Source organism: Sapajus apella, unplaced genomic scaffold (genome assembly GCF_009761245.1).
Source record: "Sapajus apella isolate SASKATOON/1434 unplaced genomic scaffold, GSC_monkey_1.0 scaffold60, whole genome shotgun sequence".
Lineage (NCBI taxonomy): Eukaryota > Metazoa > Chordata > Mammalia > Primates > Cebidae > Sapajus > Sapajus apella.
Genome location: NW_022437000.1, coordinates 11,431,686 through 11,455,778, shown reverse-complemented (window position 1 = coordinate 11,455,778; position 24,093 = coordinate 11,431,686). Strand labels below are relative to the sequence as shown.

Sequence of the window (24,093 nt, the reverse complement as noted above, 5' to 3'; positions counted from 1 at the left end):
GAGTACATTGGGCCCTTCCATCATGAAGGGGACAACACTGTATCTTTGCAGCCATAGACAATGTCCCAGGTGTGTATTTGCGTTCCCTGCTCACAGTACTTCTGCTGACACCAGCAAAGTCACCTCTAACCAAGGGGCATGTTTTATGGCTACGGTAGCCTATCTGGTGATGCCAACAAACCATGCCTGCTTCTTCATGTCTCTGGGTTGTACGTCCCAAACTGACTCTGAGCTTGGCCATGACCAGCCGTGCCCGATGGGACGTTAGGAAACATGGTGCCGGCGCTTGGTTAGTATTTGCCCTTTGGGGTTCCTCCTCTTGTTTGCAGAATGGCTGCTCTTGGAATATTCTTTCCCAGACCCAGCAGTGGTGCTGTGAGAAGCCCAATGGGCCACATAGAGAGGCCAGATGGAAGAAAACTCAAAGCCCTGGCTGCCACCTTGCAGCTGACAACCAGCACCAAGGGGACAGTTGTGTTAGGGGCCTTTTTGGAAGTATCACATTTCAGCATGAGAGGTGGGTGCCCGGCCCCAGGTGGGATGTTCCACCTGACACCATGTGGAACAGAAGCAAGTTTACCCATCAAGCCCCCCCCAAACTGATCATCTTGAGCACATGCATGATTGGTGGTGTTTTCAGCCAGTCTATGTATTAGGAGGTGTGTTAAGGAGAGACAGACACCAAAACAGTGGTGAGTAGGAGGCTCTGGGGCCAAGGGAGGAGCACTTCTACCAGAGAACACGGTCCTGCTTCTAAGGATTGGAAGCTGAGACCTCCACTGGCCATTTGCAACTCTTCATCCTCTGAACCAAGAGCCAGGGCAGGGGAAGTGGTACACTCACCAGAGGAAGTGCAAGAAGTTTGCCTAGAACCCAGGGAACCCGCTGGGAAACCTGGGGCGTCCTTGCTAAATAGTCCCAGTCAAAGGGGAATTATGACAACTAAAGAAAGACCACACCCGAGAACTCGGATTCTACCAGAATGGAGGTTGGGGTCATCCCAGCAGGGAAATCACACCAGAGAGCCAGTATTTCAGGACGTAAAGCCTGAAATACTGTCCCTTCACAAAAAGTGTGCTGATGACAAGAGCCCGACAGGCCAAAGGCCGGCAGGCGCCCATAGAAGAAAAGGGCTAACACAGGCCCGTAACATCCCCCTGCAGGAAGCCCCAGAGCAGGGCAGACCCCGAGCCAAGTTCAAGCTCAGGTGCAGTCCCGGGGCCAAGCCCATCAGCAGCGGACGTGGTTCACCAGCCAGAAAACCAACGCAGGGCTTCTCGGGGCTCCTGCAAACTGAGCTCTCACCTCAATAATCCTCGGAGCAGGATGCGTCTGGTCTATCTGGATTGTTGATCATCCTTCTTTTTCAAAGCTGCAGCTCGTGGACATGAGGGCCACCGCTGCTGTGCAGATGCACATTTCCAAGGTGGAAAAACGGACCCTCCGAGCTCCGTGGGCTGCCCTGGGCCGGCCTGTGAGTGTCCGGCGGCCACTCTGGGACTGCGCGCACTCTGCCTTGGATGAGGGGCTCTCAGGAAGCTGCGGCCGATGCTTTGAGGCCTCTCAGATCCATATCTGGACACTGCTCCTCCCTTGCAGCGTGACTAAGTCCCAGCCAAGCCAAACGCCGGAGACTTGAGCTGCCTGCGTCCGTGTAGCAGCCCGCTCTTGGTGCAAGTGCAGAGAGCTCAGCGACACCACCCTGTGCCCATGCTGTGAGCCCCCGTGGCATCAATATTAGTGACAAGCGGTACCATTAAAAACTAAAAGTTCAGGTTCCCACTCTCCTACCCCAAAGGCTTTCTCTCTCCTAAGATAAAAATATAGCAATGAATAGGCAGCGTCAGACGAGAAGCAATTTTCAAAATACCTTTATCTTTTTCTCATTGGGTGGTCATTCTATCACACGGTTAACAGTCCACGTGCTGCGCCATTTCCTTTGGGTAATTCTGCCAGCCTCACATCTTCATGTATTTCAGTCAGTCCTCAGTTTCTTCAGCTTCTGTTATTGTCACTGATACTAGATTTTTGGAAAAGAAGAATTGTTTTTCAAATGGAATATTCAGCAGTCCCGAAAATATTTCATCAGGGTCTTTGAACACATCTACGTGGCGTCCGATTGGCAATGATTGACTCTAAAGCCAGTTTGGGGGGTGGCCATAGCTGCCCTGTGTTTCTCAGTGCGTTCCAGGGAGAAGCATCTTTCTGAGGCGGTGAAAGTCTTCCTCCCACAGTCACACTCCACAGGAGGCTCCCTTCACCAGGCCAACATCCATCCTGCAGGAAAGCCTCATTCCACAGACACAGCCGCAGTTAGGGGCCAGGCGTTCCACATCCGAAATCAAGTGTGAGTCACCTCTTACCCTGCCTCCTGCTTTTCCTGATGGTCCCTGTAAAACCAAGTCTACTTGGTAACAATGGAAAAGGCCAGGCCATTCACATTCCTGTACAAACATCTCTGAAGATAAGGCTTACCATCTGAGATGTTTCTTTCCCTAATCTGCTAAGTTGCTGATCTAGGAAAAGCAAGCAGCAACCTCCAAGGGCCTTCGAAGCGGATACACCAACATATGAACAACTTTCCTTCCTGGAAACCGAGGCAGGCATAGAGTGATTGTCCACCTCTCCAACCATGACCACCGCGTGGTCAGGCTGCCACAGAGAGCAGCCGTGGCGGCCCTGCAGCCTCCCACAGGAAGTCACTCGATCAAATGGGCAGGCTCTGCTGGGCCTCGCCCCCTCCCCGGGAGCCTCCCCACTAACACTGAGGGCCCCGCCAGAGGGTGAAATGACCGGGGGACACAAGGGGACGGGAAACGGGAGGACAACACTCAGAGAGGGAAACTCTCGGATAGCCACGCGCACCCTGCAAACCTGAGCCTCCAGAGTCGGGTAAATTAGAATTTTGCACAAGCTACAACACTGATCGCTGAGACTGAACGGCCGGGGCAGATGCTGAGCGCCTTTCAGGGGAAGGTCTCCTGAGGGAACAGAGCCGTGCCCTTGACCCCAAGCTGAGGATCATTCCAGAAGCTTCTCACCGTCATCCTCGGCCTCCTCACTTTTCACCTTGTCACCCTCACCAAATGAGGGCCCAGCACCCAGAGGCGTCAGCCCTGGCTTGCTGCTGGATGAGGCCATCTCTGCCTTTTGACTGGACTTCTGTGACAGCTTGGCGTCCGTTAGGATGGCCCTTTCTCTCCTGATCTCCTGAACAACTCTGGTGGGAGGAGGGTTTTATCACAGTCAGAGAAGTTAAGAGGGGAAACTCCCTAGTCCCCCCACCCGCCCACCCGCCCATCCTTCTGAAAACATTGGTTCATGATCATGCATACCTATTTTTTAAGGTAAATGCTTTGATGTGATAGTTCTCATTTTCGTCTATTTCTCTCTCTTTTTTTTTTTTTTGGAGATGGTCATGCCCTGTCACCCAGGCTGGAGTGCAGTGGCACAAACAGCTCACTGCAGCCACACCTCCTGGGCTCAAGCGATCCTCCCACCTCAGCCTCCCAAAGTGCTGGCAGATTCTAAGCAGGAGCCACCACATCCCGGCTTATATTAGTTTCTTATGCAGGCTCCAAACAGATGACTGTATGAGGCAGCTAGACTCCCAAAGACAGCTCCGGGCGGGGGCTGGGGGTGTGTGCTGCACTGCAGGTTACCGAGGCTTCATCTTCATGATGAACACACATAGGATAGCACATAGCACCACTCACGGCAGGAAAACGGCTTTACTCGTTCCTGGACAAAGGGACTCAAATACTCAGGGGCTTGCATGCAAGTCACAGAGTGGGCTCGTGGCGAAGGTGCCTGGCCGGGGAGTGAGATGCTGGGTTCCAGTCCTGCCCTGGGGACAGCCACGGGCTGCCTTGCTTCCCCAGGTCTGCATTTCCTCACCATTAAAATGAGAGAAAGTAGACTCATCTCTGAGGCAACTCCAAACCCTGACACCCTGCAGCAAGGACAGAGGCCGAGGTCAAGAGGCGCAGGCAGCCCTGGCTTCAGGGGCTCTGCGACAAATGGGGGCCTTGGTTAGAGCCTCACTGCCCCATGCATCAGCCTTGGGGGCCCCTCAATGCTGCGTCCATCATCCCGGTCCAGGGACAGCAATGGCACTTATGCCATCAGTGGCTGTGAGGGCTGAACAGGCTGAGCAGAGCTCACTAAATGTGGGTTATGATTTTCATCAACAAGCTCTCTGGGAAAATCGGTGGGGCCCTCCCTGCCTGCCCAGCAACCTTCCCCAGGCTCACGGAGCGCTGCTCCCAGTCACCCCAGCAGCACCAAGCCCGAAGGGGCCCAGGCAGCCAGGAGGCTGCGGCTGGGAGAGGTGAGTCCCCTCCTCCCCACCCTCGCGGTGAAAGAACAAAGGGACTGACCTGTAGATGATGGTGACGATGAAGGCAGCGGCGATGATCACAATCAAGGCGGAGAACACTTGCCCGTAAACTGAAAAATGGATGGGTTCATTTAGATCTAAGTAAATAGAAAAGGAAGGAGAAGAAAAGCCGGCCCTCACCCCTGAGTCGGGTGCGGCCCTCCGTGGCTGCTGCCTGTGGTCAGCCCTCCTCACCCACCCTCCCCAGAGCCTCCAGGAGACTCATCTCCCTGGACATCTCCAAAGGCCCCCACCGGTAGACAAGGGCTCCCTGTGAGAGGTAGCTCGGGGTGGTGGTCGGCACGACCCTGAGGATACCTTGTGACCGCCCTGATCCCCGGGGGTGCGTGGAGAGATGGCGCTGGCTCCTCTGTTCCTGCTGTGCCCCCAGCTCCCCCAGCTCCATGGTTCCTCAATGCCCAGGCCAATTCCTCCCCTACGCTGAATACAAGGAAAATGCTGACTGGATCATAGACAGATGGTCTTGACTGGGCTTCTCTGTATTAAAAGGGGCTCCTGCAGTCCCCAAGTTTCTCGTGCCTTCTCCAACCCACTCTCAGCAGAAGTCAGAGCCTCCCAGGTGGCCCTGAGGGGCAGCCCAGGTAAGTGCACTCCCAGCCTCTCCCAGGGGGGGTTGATGGGGAGGAGGAACTACTCAGCCCCCTGAGCCTCCTCCTGGGGACTACCCACTGCTCAGAGACAGGGCCCTGTCTGTGCAAGAGGCCTGCGGGGCCAGCACTGCCCAGCACTGAGCGCTGACATCTGGATCTCTGCCAGCTCATTGGTTCAGGACTGGACCTCCTCAAGTCCTGACACTTATTCATGAGCATCACTCCTCCCGGAGTCCTTGGTCAAATAACATCCTCGCCTAGTGTTTGTTCTGCTGTGTTTCCTCCAGGCAATTGATGTAAGGAATTTTTTAATGAATCCAAGTAAAGTTCTTAAGTACGTGGCAGGTCACATAGACACAGTAATCAGATGTGATTTCCCTGGATGGCGCGTGGGGTTCCAAGGGCTGCTGTAAGAAAGTACCACGTACTGCGGGACTTCAAACAATAGAAACTGATTGTCTCACAGTTCTGGAGGCCAGAAGTCCAGGAACACAGTGTCGGCAGCGCCGTGTTCTTCTCAAAGGCTCCTGGAAAGGGTCCTCCCTGGCCTCTTCCTAGCTCTGGGGTGGCTGGCAATCCGGACGATCTGTTTGCAGATGCGTCACAGCAGTCTCTGCCGCCGTTGTCACGTGTCTGTCTTCCCTCTGTGTTCCTCTGTCTCTGTGTCTCTTCTCGTTTGACAAAGGCACCAGTCATTTTGGTGGGAGGGCTCACGCTACTCCATTGTGATCTCATTTTACCTAATTACAACCACAAAGACGCTTTTTCTAAATCAGGTCGCAGTCACAGGTACCAGGGATCTGAACTTCAACATATGCGTTGGGTGTATACAACCACCCCAGAAGCGAGGCTGTGGGTGCAGAGAAAGTGGCCACCCGGGCACACAAGCCAGCTTCCAGCGGGATCTGTGCTCCCTGGACTAATCACAGGGCCTCCAGCAATGGATGAGGTACCCAGGATTCTTTCCATGGGGATTGAAGTCAGAAATGAGAGGGGGTTAAAGCCAGCTCATGGGGGTAACCCAGAGCCTCGATTTTCCTCCTGCCGAGCTGACCTCGCAAGGAACGGTGAAGTACACAATGGGCAGTCCAGGAGATTTCCTCAAGGAGAGGCTGAAGAAGGGAACGAGGCTTGGGGTCGTGTGCTCTCGGATAACAGGCGTGTACCAAGGAGCACACTGGGAAACTGCTTGTCGAAGGTTCTTCCAATCAGCTGGCTTATTTCTTTAAGCAAGGACTGTCCCATGGAAACTTGCTTACCTGAGGAGGGTAACGGTGGGGCAGACTCACCTCCAAATCTCCAGGGCCACCATAACCAGCTTCCAGGATGGCCTCCTGAGCTTCACCTCCCAGGATTTACACCCTAGATAGATGTTGCCACACTGAACAGCGCTGATCCTTGGAGCCAAAGGAGACCCCAGAGTCTAACACCCAAGGCCACATGAAAAAGACATTGCAGCTTCTCCCCTGTTCTCTCTTGGGCCACTTGCTCTGGGAAAGACTGAAGCCCTTATGGTGAGGAGAAGAGGCCTCCTATAACATCTGGCATCAACTTCTCAGCAACATCTGGAACGCCAAGCCTTCAGGTGACTGCAACCTCGCTCAGCATCTTGACTGCAATCTCATAAGACACCTAAGCCCAATCCACCCAGCAAAGCCTCTAAGTTGCTTTAAGCCACTAAGTTTTGGGGTAATTTGTCACACAGCAATAGAAGATGAATCTGAGAGGTAGCAGAGAGCTTGCCCAGAGAGCCTGCACTTAAATGCTGTTGAACAAACAATCTGTTGAATTGAAATGCACAAACAAACGATAGGGTGAATTAAGAGCTTCCATGAGTCCGGCCGGGCATGCCAATTAGTGGCTCATGCCAATAATCCCAGCACTTTGGGACGCCGAGGTGGGCAGGTCATGAGGTCAAGAGATCGAGACCATCCTGGCCAACATAGTGAAACCCCATCTCTACTAAAAATACAAAAATTAGCTGGGCGTGGTGGCGTGCGCCTGTAGTCCCAGCTACTCCGGAGGCTGAGGAAGGAGAATTGCTTGAACCAGGGAGGTGGGGGTTGCAGTGAGCCAAGATTGTGCCACTGCACTCCAGCCTGGTGCCTGGCGACAGAGTGAGACTCTGTCTCAAAAAAAAAAAAGCTTCTGTGAGTCAAGAAGGTAACCCTGAAATTCTTGAACTCCAGGAAATGCTTTATTTCTTAGTATGACTTTGTGTCTTAGTTCATGGAATTTATTCAAAATGATATGAGTGAGAGACACACATAGGTGCCAGGTGCAGTGGCTCACATCTGTAATCCCAGCACTTTGGGAGGCTGGAGCTGGTGGATCACCTGAGGTCAGAAGTTCGAGACCAGCCTGGCCAAAATAGTGAAACTCCGCCTCTACTAAAAATACAAAAATTGCCTGGGCATGGTGGCATGCGCCTGTAATCCCAGCTACTCGTGAGGCTGAGGCAGGAGAATCACTTGAACCCGGGAAGCAGAGGCTGTAATTAGCCAAGATTATGTCACTGCACTCCAGCCTGGGTGACAGAGGAAACTCCATCTCAAAAAAAAAAAAAAAAGAGAAAGCCACACAAACATAGATAGTCAGCGTCTTAGCATTCTACTGTCAGAATGTCTCCTCACATCTTCATATGTGCTCATGTTCTTTGTCCTTGATGCCAAGCTCCTAAAGACGGAGACTCAACCCCAATGATGCTTTCTGTACATGTCTGTCTAGCAACACAGAACATATCTATGGCTTATCATAAACCACAAACTCTGGTTGATCTTTCAGAAATAGCAGCAATTGAAGAAAGGATAATTTTCTTTAAGAAATAGCTCGGTAAATTTTCCCCAAATATAGTTAAACAAAAGTTTTGAAATCATCTCAGCAAGTCCCATGAAGAAACTGAAGTCAGATACTTAGAAGAAATGACATGTTAAATAACATACCCTAAATCAAGACTGAAGAATGAAGGCAAGTCTTTCTCTTTGAATTCCCAATTCTTTCTGAAAGATCTAATGCTAATTCCCCAATTCATATTCTTAATAATACAGATTATGCCATAACACAATGTGCACTTCAAAGCAGCCAATTTAAGAAGTTGGTGAAAGGTTTTCATAACATGGAATTATGTGCACAAAGAGCTCACGCTACCCTGTCACTGAATACTACAACCTGCACAGCACAAAGGTTTGTTCGTCATTTTGAATGAGAAAGATGTCAAAGAAATGAAAAGTAACGTGGGGGCACAGTGAGAGCCCCAAGGCAGGACCCACTGCCCAGGCTCTTCCTGCAGACCCCACAGGCCTGGAAGAAGTCAGGAGTCAAGAAAAGCACAGCCATGCAACCCAGCTATTAAAGTTGGAATGATGGAAAGAGCTAATGGTTGCTTCTATGCAAAAATGATATACCCTCTTGCAAAACAGTGAGCCCTCTCCAAGTCAAAACTATTCTTGAGAGGTTGTATTCTCTTCTGGGTTCCTTCTAACACCAGTCATGAAGCTGCTATAGAGTATAAGGCTCACTTTCAAAATGAATGACAGGCATGCAGCGATTGTTCTAACTTAAGCCAAGTTTGGCATACATACCAACACTCACAAATGGGCAGCGCCTGCACAGCAGTCTGCACGGTACTCTGATAAGAAGGTGCTCAGGGGATAGGAGAGGTGGCAAAAGCAGCAGCAGTAGCAGCTTGGATGTGAGTTCCCTTCCTAGCTGTGATCTTCCTGGAATGACGCATTTACACCACTTTACATGGTTGGATCTCTGTTTCACTGGGATGTAAGGAAATTGGAATCATTACTCATTATATGGAGAAGATTGAAAGAATAAACTTAAATACCTTTTAGATGCTGATGTTTGCTGCTTTTAGGAGCCTTAAATGGTAAACTTCTCAGAAAAATTAAGTTGTATAAGTGCCTTGGAAACTGTAGTTCTGTAAGAAGTCCAACTCCATGATGGAAATGAATTGAGCGTGACTGTGAGCATCTGCTGCTCTCTGCATGTGAAATGTGAGCAGCAAACCCCCATTCCACAAAAGAAAAACAAAATGATGACAAGTGCCAATGCAGCAAACCATGGCCAAGTCAGTACCCACTGCCATGAGCTCAGCTTCAGGAGCACTGGCACGTGCCCCAGAGGACGAGCTGCTGGAATGAAGCCATGTGAGAGGTCGTTCAACACTGGAAGGCCTGGAACCCAAAACCATCTCTCAAGTAAGATTCTGGCTAAAGGGCATGGGTTGTAGGATGAGATAGGTGAGACAGGTGAAGGAGAATGGACTCCTTTGGGAAAAAGCACTACATCTTGTTGTAACTCTCACTAACGATTATGTACTGGGCTAGGGCTTCAGCAAAGCCCACAATTAACTTTCAGGGTGATATCAGCAAAAATGGCAGAGTGAAGCACCCCCCCCACCCTGCCAATTTCTTCCCCCATAAAAGCAATGAGAATACTAGCAAAATCATCAGAGGAAAGTTTTCTAGAAATCCATAAATTAACCAAAATCTTGCGGAAATCTGTTTATTTGAGGCAAACAACTGAATCTCAGTAAAAGAGCAAGCTTGGACCTTTTATCTAGGCTGGCTCCCATCTCTCCTGCCCACCCTCCATGTAGCTTGAAAATCAACAGCCTAAAATCAGGGTAAAGTCAGCAGCCTGGCAGCCACTGTGGGGGTGGAAGCTCCTTCAAAGCCCCATGCCCAGAGAATTGTCATTACTTGATCTATCTGGTGTTTCCTTGGAAAATCATCTTTATTTGAACTGAACTCATTTAGTGAGAACAGCTTTTTCTCTAGGCATCTGTTAGAAACAATCAGAAGCAATTGAAAATCGTTTCACTGGCTAAAGTGGTGAATACCATTGGGGAAAAACAAAAGGTTAACCAAAAAGCTTATCATAAAAAAATCTGGGAAATAAGATGTGCATAGAGAGCTTTGAAAAGCTCTGACACATTCCTGGGAATCTACAGGGCATGGACATGTCCAGTGCTATGGGCTTTTCAAGGCAAGACCTACCATGGCCTTGGGACTTCACCTCTGGCTGACTTGAGGATCTGCATAAGCAGGAAGTGAAGGCTAAGGCAGAGCTAGAAATATTCTGACTTTGTGGAAAGTGTGGCTCAGCATGTACACAGAACCCCTCTGCAAAGTCTGAGAGGCTTATGTTTCCAGGCTTCTAAAAAGATTTTTGTCTAGTCATTAGCTAGCTAGTAACTACCCAAGATGAGTTTTTAGTGGTCGCACATCACAAAGAATAAAGATATACTGAATTAGTTTAGGAAAGTCATCAACCACAACAAACAGCAGCAACAATAAAACCTGGGGAGGTGAAAGAACCTGATTCTCAGAGTTGCTATATTATCTTACCTAAAATGTCCAATTTTAAAGAAAGAAAAATGTTAAACATACAAAGAAATGAAGATGTATGGCCATACACATAAAAAAATGCCACTACTAGAAATCATCACTGAGGAAGCACAGACATTGGACTTACTTGACAAAGACTTTAAATCAACCACTATAAGCATATTCAAAGAACTAAAAGAAATCATGTCTAAAAGCCTAAATAAAAGTATAAGAATAATATTTCATTGATATGGTTTGCTCTTTGACCCACCCAAATCTCATGTTGAATTGAAATCCACACATGTCAAGGGAGGGACCTGGTGGGAGATGATTGGCTCATGAGGGCAGTTTACTCCATCATGTTCTTATGATAGTGAGGGAGTTCTCATGAGATCCAGTGATTTAAAGTGTTTGGCACTTCCCTCCCCACAACCTTGCTGCCATGTAAGACATGCCTTGCTTCCCCCCTTCACCTTCTGCCATGATCGTAAATTTCCTGAGGCCTCCTCAGCCATGCAGGACTCTGAGTCAAATAAACCTCTTTCCTTTATAAATTACCTGGTCTTGGGTAGTTCTTTATAGCAGTGTAAAAAAATGACTAATACATTCATCGAATCGAAAATGTCAACAGAAATATAGAAATCATTAAGAAAAAACAAAAAAGAAATTCTGGAGTTGAAAGTACAGTAACAGAAATGAAAAATTCACTAGAGATGCTCAACAGCAAATTTAAGCAGTCAAAAGAATCAGTAAACTTGAAGATAGGTCAATGAGATTACCCAGTTTAAGTAACAGAAAGAAAATATAATCAAGAAAAATTAATAGCGCCTTAGAAGTCTGTGGGATACCATAAAGTCTACCACATGCACATAATGAAAGTCCAGAGGGAGAGAAGACAGATAAAAGAACAGAAAGAATATTCAAAGAAATAATGGTAAAAAAATTCCTAAGTTTGGTTAACATTAATCTACACATCCAAGAAGCTCAGTGAACTCTGAGTAGGATAAACTCAGAGAGATCCACACCCAGACACCTGGCAAACTTCAAAAGACAAAGAGAGAATCTTTAAAGCAGCATGAGAGAAGTGACATATTATACACAAAGGAGTCTTAAGATTGACAGAAGTTTCTCATCAGAAACCATGGGAGGCCAGAAGGCAATGACATAAAACATTCAAAGAGCTGACAGAAAGACTGTCAACTAGCAATTTTATATACAGCAACTCTATGCTTCAAAAATGAAGGGTAAATTTAGACATCCTAGGTAAACTAAGTCAGAATATTCATCACTGGCAGAGCTTCTTTATAAGAAATACCAAAGGGAGTCCTCTAGGATTAAATGAAAGAAGAGTAGACAGTAAGTCAAATCCACATGAAGTAACAAAGAGCACCATTAAGGTGCTCAATAGATGCAGAAAAGTAATCTGATAAAATCCAACACCCTTTCACAGTAAAAACACTCAACAAAGCAGGAAGAGAAGGGAGTTTTCTCAACTCATGTGTTTCCAAGTTGTTTCTTACATTTACTATTAATAGATACATGGCATCTAGGAAAACCCACAGTTAACACTGTACTTAATGGTGAAACACTGACAGCTTCTCCTTAAGATCAGGAACAAGATAAGGCTTCTGCTCTTTCTAATTCTTTTCATCATTGAACTGGAGGTTTTAGTCAGAAACTAGGCAAGAAAATGAGCTAAAAGCTATCCATATTAGGAAGAAAGTAGTAAAACTATATTTTCAGATGCCATGATCTTGTATGCAAAAAGAATCCTAAGGAATAAACTATAAAACTAATAAAATGAGCAAGTTCAACAAGGTTGCCTGATGCAAAATCAGCATATAAAAATCAATTATATTTCTAGATGCTAGCAATAGACAATTTGAAAATGAAGTTAAGAAAACAATTCCATTTATAATAACATTAAAAATGGCAAAATACTTTGGAATAAATTTAATTTAAAAAGCTCAAGTACACTGAAAACTATAAAACATTGAAAAAAATTAAAGACTAAATAAACGGAAAGACATCTCCTGTTCATGGACCAGAACACTTACTATGTGTTAAGATGTCAGTACTCCCCAAACTGTACACAGATTCAACACAGCCCCAATCAAATGGCCAAAAGACCTCTTTTTTTTTTTTGCAGAAATTGACAAGCTAAATTTGATATGGAAATGTAAGGAACTCATAGTAGCCAAAATAATCTTGAAAAAGAAGAACGAATGTGAAGCACTCAAACATCCTGATTTCAAAATTCACTGCAAAGCTACATTAATCAAAACTGTGGTACTGGCTAAGGTTAGACATATAGATGAACAGGATAGAATTGAGAATCTAGAAATAAACTCTCCCTTTTATGGACAAATGATTCTCTACAAGCGTATCAATTTAATGGGAAAAGAAGAATCTTTCCAACAAACGATGTTGGGACAAGTGGATATTCACACACAAAATAACGAAGTTGGAAACCTTCCTTGCACCAGACACAAAAGTTAACTCAAAAAGGATCAAAAGACCTAAATGTGAGAGTTATAACCATAAAACTTTTAGAAGATATTACAGGTATAAATCTTTGCAACCTTGGATTAGGCAATGGTTTCTTAGATGTGACACCAATGCACATGCAACCAAAGGAAAATTTGATAAAATGGACACCATAAAAATTAAAAATATTAGTGCTTCAAAGGACACTATCAAAAAAGAAGAAAAGACATGTAAGAGAATAGAAGGTATTTGCAAGTCATATCTCTAATAAGAGCTTAATATCCAGAATATACAATGAACTCATACAACTCCATAACAAAAAGACAATTAACCCAATTTAAAATCAGGCAAATGACTTGAATACACTTTTCATCCAGAAGATATCCAAATAGCAAAAAAAAAAAAAAAGGAAAAAAAAGCAATAGTGGTGAGCATTATTCATTAGTATAATACAAACCAAAACCACAATGAGATACAACAGCACACCCAATACAACGGCCATAAATAAAAGGACAACAAGTGTTGGTGAGGATGTGGAGAAATTGGAACTCTCACACGTTGCTGAGGGGACTGTCAAACGGTATAGCCACCCTGCGAAACAGTTGGGAAGTTCCTTAAAAGTTTAAGCATAGAGTCAATATATGATCCAGCAATTCCATTCCTAGGAATTTACCCAAGAGAAGCACAAACATCTTTGCATGAAAACGTATATACAAATGTTCAGAGCGGCATCATTCATATCAGCCAAAAAGCGGAAACAACCCAAATGTCTATAAACTGACAGGTGGCTAAACAAAATGTGGTACATCATGCAGAGAAAGTTATTCAACGGTAAAGAGAAATCAAGTACGGACAGCTGCTACAACACGGACGAGCCTTGAGAACTATGTAAGTGAAAGAACCACAAGTCGTGTGGTTCCATTCACGTGAAAAGTCGATAACAAGGAAATCCATAGAGAGATTAGTGGCTGCCAGGGGCCAGAGCAAGGGAAGGACAGGACATGACTGCTAATGGGTGTGAGGTTTCTTTCTGGGGTGGCGCAAATGTTCTGGAATCAGTGGTGAAGACTATACAATGTGAATATATTAAAAGCCACTGAATTGTATACTTTAAAAGGGTGAATTTTATGGTATAGTATCTTGATAAAAATAATAACTGAAGCCACTTCCAACTGACTTTATCTGTAATCAGAGGAAGGCATGCGACCCTGGGAATCCCAGGGGTCCCTGGAAGCGGAGGCTGGGGCAGCAAGGAGTCTGATCCCGAGTCTCTACAGCCAGAATCTGCAGGGGCCGTTGTCATCAGAAAACTTCCCAACTATTGGTGGTATCCATCGTGACCTCTCGTTTGCCTCTGAGAAGCCAAAATTCATCTTTTTTGATGAGGTGCCAAATCTTCACACTAAGCAGGACAGACGCCCTCCCTGCAGCGAGCCAGAATCCCATCAGCGCTTTGTTTCTGGACTGTTTTTGTGCCCGGAATGTCCCTGTAATCTCATAGGAGCTGGCTTAGGGCTTTACATCCACAGGACTGGACAGTCCCCACGTAATCAAGCAGTCTAGCCTGAAAATGCATTTAAAACTTGTTTTTCTTTTTCCTCTCCTCTGCTAGTCTCACGATGCAGAAAGCTTACTGCAGAAAATTTTTGTTCTCCTTAGTCTTAAAATATAGCCTTGGAGGCCTGGCGCAGAGGCTCACGCCTGTAATCCCAGCACTTTGGACGGCTGAGGAGGGTGGATCATGAGGTCAAGAGATCGAGACCATCGTGGCCAACATGGTGAAGCCCCATCTCTACCAAAAAAATACAAAAAGCTGGGTGTGGTGGCGCATGCCTGTAGTCCCAGCTACTCGGGAGGCTGGGGCAGGGGAATCACTTGAACCAGGGCGGCAGAGGTTGCAGTGAGCCGAGATTGCACCACTGCACTAGTCTGGTGACAGAGCAAGACTCTGCCTCAAAAAAGAAAAGAAAAAATATATACATATATAGCCTTGAAATGTACTTTCTTTGCAACACACACCCCCTAGCCCGTGCACATTTATCTGTGTGCTGGCATTTAAACATGGGCTTACTTAGAAGCTCTAGGGGCTCATTCTGAGATAGACCAAGCATGGAGACCGAGCTGCACAATACCAGAGGTCACCTGGAGGCGGTGAGTCTGCGACCAGCCACAGAGATGGCGCCAGCCCGCAGTGCAGGCGGGCCACAACTAGAGACAGCCACCGGAACAAGAGCCTCAGCCCTCAGAGTGGGTGGGCTGTGGCTTGCGACACCCTCCAGGACGAGACCCTCAGACTTCACGGCAGAACCCTCCCACGTGCCTCCCATGCTGAGTTCCTGGCTTGAAGCCTCTCTCCCCAGCCTGCAGTTGGAAGCACAAGTCAGCACCTCCCTGCTGCTCGCTTTGGAAATAAAGTCACTTTCCCTCCACTTGTTACTGGCTTTGCAAGCGGTGAGCAGCTGAGCTCACACTGGTCACACCAGCAGGCCACGACTCAGTAATTTCCACCAGTCGCTCTTTCCCATCAGTCACTGTCTGACTTTCTAAGCCCTACTAGGTGCAGGGAACGAAGACCTGGCGCCTGGTCTCTGAGGGCTGAGTCTAGTAGGAAATGCAGGAGAAAGAAGTAAAGGAGGAAGAAGAAACGGCCCTGAGGGGCACAAAGCCAGGGCGCCGCTCCTCACTTTGGGGAGCTGAGGGTAGAGAAGGGGCACAGGGAGGGTTTGGAAGTCAGCTGTAAGGAAGCCTGGAGCTGTGAGAGGGCATCGCCATCCAGCGCCTCTACCCGTAAGGGCCGAACCATTCCCTCCTGAGGGCTGCCGTACTCCTGTCCCCCTCCCCCCACAGTGCAAAAAGCCCCTTCACCCTCATTTCCAGAAGGGCCCTCACGGGACAAGGAAACGCATGAAGCCTCCCGTGGTGCATGATGAGGGCTTGGAAATTCGAAGATCTCCACCACACAGAAGGCCAGTGCCTCTCAGGAGGTGGGACCCCAATGCCCTTCATGCGCGCTTCCTCCCCCTTCCCTTTGAATACATTTGACACCTAGACGTGGGCTCTGAATGGGGGCACACCTCCCTCCGGAAGCCTTCATGGGGATGGGGAGTGGCAACACCTCCAGCCCCCGCATGCCACCCACCGGCGCCCATTGTCCTCACTTCACCCTCGCGCTGCTTGAGGGGCTGGAGGGGCTGCCGGCAGATCCTCATGTCTGCTCTGGCTTCTAGTGCAACACTGAAGCAGCACACATGTCCCCAGTCAGGACCAAGCGGCTCTGCTGTCCTCACGGCGCCAGTAGTGGACAAGGTCAGCTCCACCTGATGGGCTCACCGCACGGCCGGCCACTGGCCTGGGCCCTGCCTGCACCACAGGTTTCTGCAGCGCTGTTTCCTCAAATCCAACTTTGCAACCACCCAGAACGGCCAGATTCCTCCCTGAATCTGGAGGAATCAGATTCCGCTATCAGTCCCCATGCATGCCCTGGCCAGCCCGTGTGGGAATGCAACCCCTCTGGTAGCTTAAATCACACTCACAGGCCCTCCAGGTCAAGCCCCACTCAGAGTCTACCGCCCCCCTAGCACAGAGAGGAGAGTGGCCAGAGAGCAACACAAAGGCATTTCCAGCAGAGACCCTGGGAAAGGGAGACGGGCAGGCGGCGGTCAGCGTGGACACTGGCTACCTCAGCTTCTGCCTTGAGGTGGCCGGGGCAGCTACTCACTGGGAACCACTTTCTCGTAGCAGACGCCTTTGTAGAAGCAGCACCCAAGCTCCTTGCATCGGTCCCTGGAGACGTTGTAGTCACAAATGTCATACAGAGGAATGTCACACACTGCAAAAGCACAGACACACACAAGCGTCACCCCCAGAAACAAAGCCGCTCCGATCTCCACTGAAGAACCTGGGAACCGGTGGGGGGAGCCGCTGCAGGCTTGTGTTGTGGTTTTGTTATTTTCTAAATTATGCATCATGCAAATCTTTATTTGAAACTAAGACCCGGAGTAAATTAAATTTTGGAGCAAAATAATGTCAAGTCAATTACACAGAATAATGCAGGGCCCGCTAATGATTAGGAGACAATACATCTCTGCACAGTGGCAACAGAGCCCACAGAAGGCAACGGGCTCACACAATGGGGACTTGGGAGTTCGGGAGGGAGCGTGTGATTAATTCACACTTCAGCATACAGGAGTTAGAATTAGCAGCATGGGCTGGGGATTATTTCAGAATTTTAAAACTTGCATCAAAAGGACAGAAAGTTTGATGCCAGCTTTGACCGGAAGGGAGAGGAAGGGAAGACCATGAGTGGGCGGCAGGTGGCGGGAGGCAGGAGGAAGCGAGCGGGGCAGCTCCTGGCAGGCGGCCCTGCCGTGGACTTTGGCAGCCTCACACCTGCTCAGGCCCGAGGGATGTGGCTCCCTCCACTGGGCATGAGCCACCGGGGGACTGGGCTGGCTGCTGCAGGAGATTCCTGCAGGTAAGGGCCCAGGGTGCCAAAGAGGCCTTTGCTGGGCGAACCACAGAGAGGACAGCCCAAGCCACTGGAGGTCCTCCCCAGCCCCTCTGTAAGTTGTTCCGTGGGGCCAGGGGACGGGAGGGGAGCTGCCTGGCCTTCTGGCCCTTGAGGAACCCCATTTGTGTTCCTTAGGGTTGATTTCGTCTTTCGTATTAAAGGGTTGCCCGTGGAACCTGCCATTCCTAATCCCCTTCCCCAGACACCCCCATTTCAGGTTTGCAAATGCCACGGCTGCAGCCTCACCCTCTGTCAGATGCATCCTGTGCCCAGGAGCCTTGCAGAGGCGATGCCCTACCTTCCACAGCAGAGTGCCCAGGCAGGCTGAAGTCACCGCTGCTGCCACCCTCTCCTCCCTCAGCTGCACGGGGTGGCTATGTGTGGCTTGAGCTGACCTCCCACGTGGGGAGCGGCTGGGGGAGCCGGGAAGAAGCCCCACAGCAGCAGACAGGTCCTGCACAGCCAGGCTCAGAGGGGCCTGCGATGGTGGCCAGTCACAAGCTGTGGCTGGACAGACAGTCCCCCATGCTGCACGCAGCAGCCCATGTGTCTACAGCAGGTGACGAGGAGGGCTTTGCTCCCAGGGCGTCCAGGCATCCTGGAGTGCAATCCCAGGGTGAACACAGTGTCACAATTTCACAGACACTACCTACAGGCAGCTCCCGGAGAATTCAAAGTCCACCACTGCCTCCACTTTCCAATGCGGATGATGACAGCAGCCGCACAGCAAACACCCGCCAGCACCCGGCTCGTGAGGGCCGCAGGCGCCTCCGCCCCATCAGACACCTTCCTGCGCCCGGCTCGTGAGGCCTGCAGGCGCCTCCGCCCCATCAGACACCCACCTGCGCCCGGCTCAGGATACTGCAGGCGACTCCACCCCATCAGACACCCGCCTGCGCTCGGCTCGTGAGGCCCGCAGGCGACTCCATCCCATCAGACACCCGTCAGCGCCTGGCTCAGGATACTGCAGGCTCCTCCACCCTATCAGACACCCACCAGCACCCGGCTCGTGATGCCCGCAGGTGCCTTCACCCCATCAGATGCCCCCCTGTGCCCAGCTCTTGATGACTGCAGGCTCTTCCACCCATCTGGGAAGATTCAGATGAAACTCAGGATCCCACAAGCTTGGACACAGCAGGGCTGGGACCCACAGTGACCTCTGGCTTCCGAGTCCTGCTCTGTCCGTGGTGCCAGGCGCCCTTCCCACCATCCCCAGATGAGAGAGAAGCCCCAGTGGCGCAGAGGCAGCTGCTCACAGAGCCAAGAGAACAAAGGTTTCCAGAGACTTGCTCCAGTGACAGCGGATGTTTAATTTCAGCAAAGAGCCTGAGCAGGAAATACACCACTGAACCAAGCATCATTTTCATTCATAAAGTGATTCTCTTCGACATCACTACGCAAACATTCATGCCTTATTTCTCCTTTTGAAGGTTTTACTATTTTAAAATAGTAGTTGCTTTCCTGCCTTGTTTTAAAAACTCAGTCCCACCGCATCTGACCACCCAGCCGCGGGATCCAGCCAGTCCTCCCGCCTCTTCCCCCATCCCATTTTCCTCCCCTCCACAGCCACCGTCCTCCTCCCGAACCTCCGTGACGCTGCCATGCATTTTTTAAATCCATTGGACCCCGAAAAGTCTCTCAAACATTTCCATTCCTAGCCTCACATCCACCCTCCTCCACAACCTGTAATAGACTTTGAGATTGGAGTAAGGTGAGCTTTCTGGGCAGGTACAGGTCACAGCTGCCACTGAGAGGGCCAAGGTGGGCTTCCCACGTGGTAGGGGGTCACACAGCCACCAAGGGGGCTGAGGTGGGCTTCCCACATGGTAGGGGGTTGGCAGGGGTCACACAGCCGCCAAGGGGGCAGAGGTGGGCTTCCCACGTGGTAGTGGGTCACACAGCCGCCGAGGGGGCCGAGGTGGGCTTTCCACGTGGTGGGGGGTCGGCAGGGCTGACGCAGCTCCCTGCTCCCTCTAGAACACCACGGGCAGCTTGCCCCCTGCACAAGCTCCGGACGCCCAGCCATGGCACTGGCAGCAGTGTCTCCAGCAGGCCCTCCACACACCCCGCACCACAGCCAGGGCAGCCTGAGTGTGGGGCTCACCACCTGGCTCTCTCCTGTGCTCCCCCAGAGTCGCGACAGCGTGGCTGGGAAGGAGAGAAGGAGCCGTTGGCTGGGCCTGGTTATGGGAGGGGAGGCGCTGCCTCAGAATGGCAGGGCAACCACGTTCCTCCTGATCTGCTGAAACGAGGCTGGGACGAGGTCTGTCCATCTAAAATGAGCTGAGTGCCTCCTGGAAGGAGCCACCCTGGCTCAGGGGGGCCGGGTGAGGTGGGGCCCGTGGACTGAGGCTTCTAAGCTGGTCCCATGAGTCTGTGGCATCACCTCGTCTGCAGAGAGGGCAAGCCCAGGGAAGCCGCCAATCCCTGGGGACAGTGGGGCTCCCATCACTCCTCGCTCGTCCTACATCCCCCAGCCTGCCACCACCTGGGCTCCTAACACGCCCATGCCTGCATGGTGGCAAACGTCTGAATGTTTGACAGTCTCTTCATTGCACATTTTCTGCTTCTGCAGCAGGAGAGGAAGGTTCAGGAGGGGGATGGTGCCAGAGAGGCGCAGCTCTGAGGCCAGGGCTCTCCGAGCCAGGCAGGGAGGCATAGCCATTTTAAACGTGGCTGAGCATTCCGTGGCATTTCTCCTTCCTGTGCTCCGTCCTCCTCCCTTCCCCTGTCTCTGTGAAATGCACACTTGCAGGAATTCTTCCCAGGGGAGGAGCCAAGCGCAGAGACTCTTGCAGGAGCAGCACCGGGTCCTCCATCTGACAACCCATCCAAGTCCCTCTGCCACCTCGTTTGCCCCCGTGATGAGGCAGCCGGTTGGCTAGCAGGGGACAGACTGTGGTCACTTCCTAGAGAAGCAGCGGCAGACAGCGCCATGACCTCACAGCGCCATGGAGGCTCGCAGCACTCCTGAAGCTTAGCCTCACTGTTGGGAGCTGCTCCCCAGAAAGGCAGGCATCAGGCTGGCCTCCAGGGGACACCTCCAAGCCACACTGCCCCACAGCCCCCAAGAATGTCCCAGCTCAGGGTTCCTGGTAGCACAGCTATGGACAGCCAGACCCGAACACAGAGGTTTCCGAAGACAAGCCAGGTGGGAAGAGAAGACGAGCGTCTGAGTACGATGGCAACAGGAAACACGGCGAGGCTCTCGGGAGACGTGCCGGGGATCACAGCTGCCACCAGCACCCCAGAGACCATCAGCGGGCCTGGCCTGCACACCCCTTTCTATCTGTGAGCTGTGACACCACCTGGAGTTCGGCTGAATGTGTCTTTCACAGCAGATGTCATAACGTAAAAATCTCTGAAACTGGAGACCCATTTTCTTGACACTGATCTTGAAGCTGCATATCCAGTTATCTTACGACAGAAGACGCCAGTTCTCCCAGCATTCAAGCATCAGAACAAGGAAGGAAGGTGAGGAGGAGGAGGAGGAGGAAGCTGGGCAGGGATCACAGCGGGTTCGGGGAGCTGGCAGGTGTGTGCAGCGGGTCGTGCGTGTGGTCATTCCTGCCTGTCACATGTGTGAATGTGGATGGGGGTCTGGGGCGTGCAGGGCCACGGATCCCCGGGATTCAGACACAGAGACCTCTGAGACACGTCCATGGACCCCAGAGCCTGTGGTGAGAGCGCAGAGGCTGGTGGCTTCATACAAGCCACTCGGAGAACACACACTGTGTGGAAAGAGTGTAGAAACACTTTTGCAGAAACTTTTATTTAGGGAAGGAGTTGACATCCGTCTTTGGGCAGCAGCTGAGGCTGCAGTACCCCAGTACAGGCACAGCCTCCAGCCGGGGCTGAGCGTCCCACACACGGCTCTTCCCCAGGGGCCGCCTGGCATCCTCCTGTCCTCATTTCTGCTCCCGCAACCCCAGGTCACCCACTGCCCTGGGCCATGTGAACCTGGCACCCCGGGAGCTGGCCTCAGGCCACCACCTGCTAGGGGGCTGCCTGGAGGCCCAGCTGCCTCCTGTCCCGGTGAGCGAGTGTGGACACAGGGAAGCCCAGCAGGGCTGCGTGGAAGGGAACGTGGACAGGACTCTGCAGCACATGGGGAGGGGCTGCAGAGCTGGTGGGCTTGGAGGCCAGAGTCTACCCCGAACTGGCCTCAGAGCCTCTTCTGCATCTGGAAGGTTGTGCAGAGAAAGACAGGAAGAATTGGCTGCTTCTTGGGCTGAGACCCAGGGTTGGGTGGCAGAGAGGGCCTGAGCTGCAGGAGCCTCAGGGCCAGTTAAATGTTCCGGCTGCCCACCTGCCCACTGTGGCCACCAGTGGTACAGACACGTGAGCCAGCTCCAAGCCGGGACAACGCGGGCCTTGTCATTCATTTCACAGCCTCCCTATGCCCCTAAAGGAATAGAAACACTTGCAGAACAGCCACGCCAAGGTCTGCAAAGGATGACAAAGACAACGTCGACTCCCTGCATTCGTCCTCCAGTCCACGAGGACAGGCCGTGCGGGAGCACACGGGGCATCGCCTGCACATGCCAGGAGCCGGGTGGGCCTGGCCATGCAAGGTGAGAGGACTCCAGCCCGGGGGCAGCTTGGGCAGTGCCCTGGGTGACCTGGCACACCTGAGATGACCCCCACTAGTCCCACACACCCTAAGAAGGGGCGCCAGCCTCCAGCAGCCCCCCGGGCCCCCTCACACAGGAGTGGCCAGGCCCAGTAGCAGCAGCTTGTACCCATAAGAGCCGCTATGCTTGCGGCCCTGAAGCAGAGACCAGGAGGGTGGTCCCCAAGGGCTGGAGAAGGGACGGCTCTCTCCCCTTGGGCTTGCCCAGGCTACAGGGCCATCTTGCCAGGAGACGACAGAGGCCACGCCAGCCAGCCACGAGAGCACCCGCTCCCTTGGGGCCCAGGTGGAGGCCTCCCACTCTGCCTGGGGTGCGTCTGGGTCAGGAACTGCAAAGACTCTGACTATGTCCAAAGAGGCAGCTGCCCCTCTGGTGTGACGAAGCCTGGTGGCTGGCTGGCCTTGGAAGGCATCGAAGGCTGGCAGATGCCACACATTCCTGGCACCTGGGCCGCCCTCTCCTGTGAGAGCTGCAGGGCCGGGTGCGGCTGTGGGCAGGTGCTCAGTGGCTGCCAGCAGCTCTGCCGGCCTGGGAAGTGCTCCCGAGTCTACCTTCCCAGCAAAGGAAACAACACAAAACAACCTCATTCATTTTCTTTTTCTTCCATTTTCTGGTTTTTTGTTTGTTTGTTTTTGAGATGGAGTCTCGCTCTGTCACCCAGGCTGGAGGGCAGTGGCACAATCTCAGCTCATTACAACATCTGCCTCCTGGGTTGAAGTGATTCTCCTGCTTCAGCCTCCGGAGTAGCTGGGATTACAGGTGCCACCACCACAACCAGCTAATTTTTGTAATTTAGCAGGACAGGGTTTTGCCACATTGGCCAGGCTGATCTCAAACTCCTGACCTCAGGTGATTCACCCACCTCAGCTTCTCAAAGTGCTGGGATTAGAGGCACAAGCCACCACGCCCGGCAAATTTTCTTGTTTTTCTTTCTTTTTTGTTATTATAAAAGCAGTGCATAAATACAAGCTCAATTAAGAAAAAAAAACAAAAAACAGTTCAAGTAGCAGGTAAACCTGAGTCATGGAGGGTGGCATCTCCCGCCTCTCCCAGGGAGGCGAGAACTTCCAGAATCTTCCTTTTCCTGACTCTAAGTTACTGCCATCCCCCATCTGTGTACACTAACAGCTCACGTGGGAGAAAGCCACACCCCACATAGCTCCTTCCACTCCAGTGGCGAGGGTCTGTTTCAGGGTTGGTTGCCCGGGTGGGGAAAGGGAACCAGGAGCTTCTTCATTGTTGAGAAACATTTTTCCCTAAAAAAATGTCTCTCTTGCAATAAACATTATGAAGCAGTTGAAGTGGCTCTTCAGCACCTCAAGGACAAAATGCCTTTGACACGTTAACCCCTCGAAATAGTTAAATGTAGTTCTTCATCTAGAAAACCTCAGGTTCAGGTGGATTTTGTAATAACATTTTCAGCAATGAAGACTTCACAGCGTTTTCCCAGGTTATTTTCTGAACACACATTTCTCTGCCCTGCCCTCCTAGCCAGGCCTGGGACCGGGACCCCCTGTCTGCACCTCGGGCTGAAGCAGCTCCTACCCGCGTCCCAGCTCGGGCGGCTTCCCTCCATACCTGTGAATTGCTTCAGGAGGTGCAGCGGGGGCTTCTTGACTTCCGGCACATATTTCATTGTCGCTGCTGACAGACAGATGCAGGGGCCGAGCAGACCTGGAAAACAGCAGCGGTCAGCAGCCCCAAGGATGTCGTTCAGGCAGTGGACGGGTCATACCAGGAGGGAGTGCTCAGCGACTCACCGGCACCTCACGTCCCAGGCGGGTCCCCTCAGCCACCTGTGCCTCTCAGTCCTACTCCAAGTGGAAAACGCCTTTAGGTAAAACAACAAACTGGCCACCCCTCTGTCCACTCACTGTGGACTGTGGGCCCAGGCTGGGCACACCCCACCCCACCCGCTGTGACATCACACAGCCCCATGAGGTCACCTGGGTGTCACACAGGACTTCGGAGCCATGTGCGTGTCCACCTCAATGCTGGCTGCATCAAGGACGAAGGCCACTCAGACGGACAGATGCAGGGAGGGAGTTCCAGGTGCAAGACGCTGCTGGGGACACCACTGGCTGGTGGGACCCACCTTCCCTGCGGGATACCCCTGCCCCTTGCCCACCAAGCC

At 51.2% G+C, this 24,093-nt stretch overlaps 1 protein-coding gene across 1 annotated transcript; it reads right to left on the bottom strand.

The window, feature by feature from the left end:
* Positions 1-1,855: 1,855 nt before the first annotated feature.
* TEX29 (testis expressed 29) lies at positions 1,856-23,839 on the bottom strand. Its single transcript, XM_032246245.1, has 6 exons — positions 23,720-23,839; positions 23,538-23,633; positions 16,534-16,644; positions 4,380-4,449; positions 3,042-3,220; positions 1,856-2,020 (listed from the first exon to the last, which is right to left on the bottom strand). The coding sequence occupies exons 2-6, from the start codon at positions 23,593-23,595 to the stop codon at positions 1,980-1,982; spliced, it is 459 nt and encodes a 152-aa protein (XP_032102136.1). The 5' UTR covers positions 23,596-23,633; positions 23,720-23,839; the 3' UTR covers positions 1,856-1,979.
* Between the last annotated feature and the right edge of the window lie 254 nt (positions 23,840-24,093).

Bases quoted from the DNA above. Each gene is read 5' to 3' on its own strand.
- TEX29 (XM_032246245.1), bottom strand. From the start codon at position 23,595: ATGAAATATGTGCCGGAAGTCAAGAAGCCCCCGCTGCACCTCCTGAAG. The intron at 16,645-23,537 runs GTATGGAGGGAA...GTGCTTTTGCAG, and splicing joins CCTCCTGAAGCAATTCACAG to TGTGTGACATTCCTCTGTAT. The intron at 2,021-3,041 runs GTGAGAAGCTTC...CCAAAAATCTAG, and splicing joins TGAGGAGGCCGAGGATGACG to TATCAGTGACAATAACAGAA.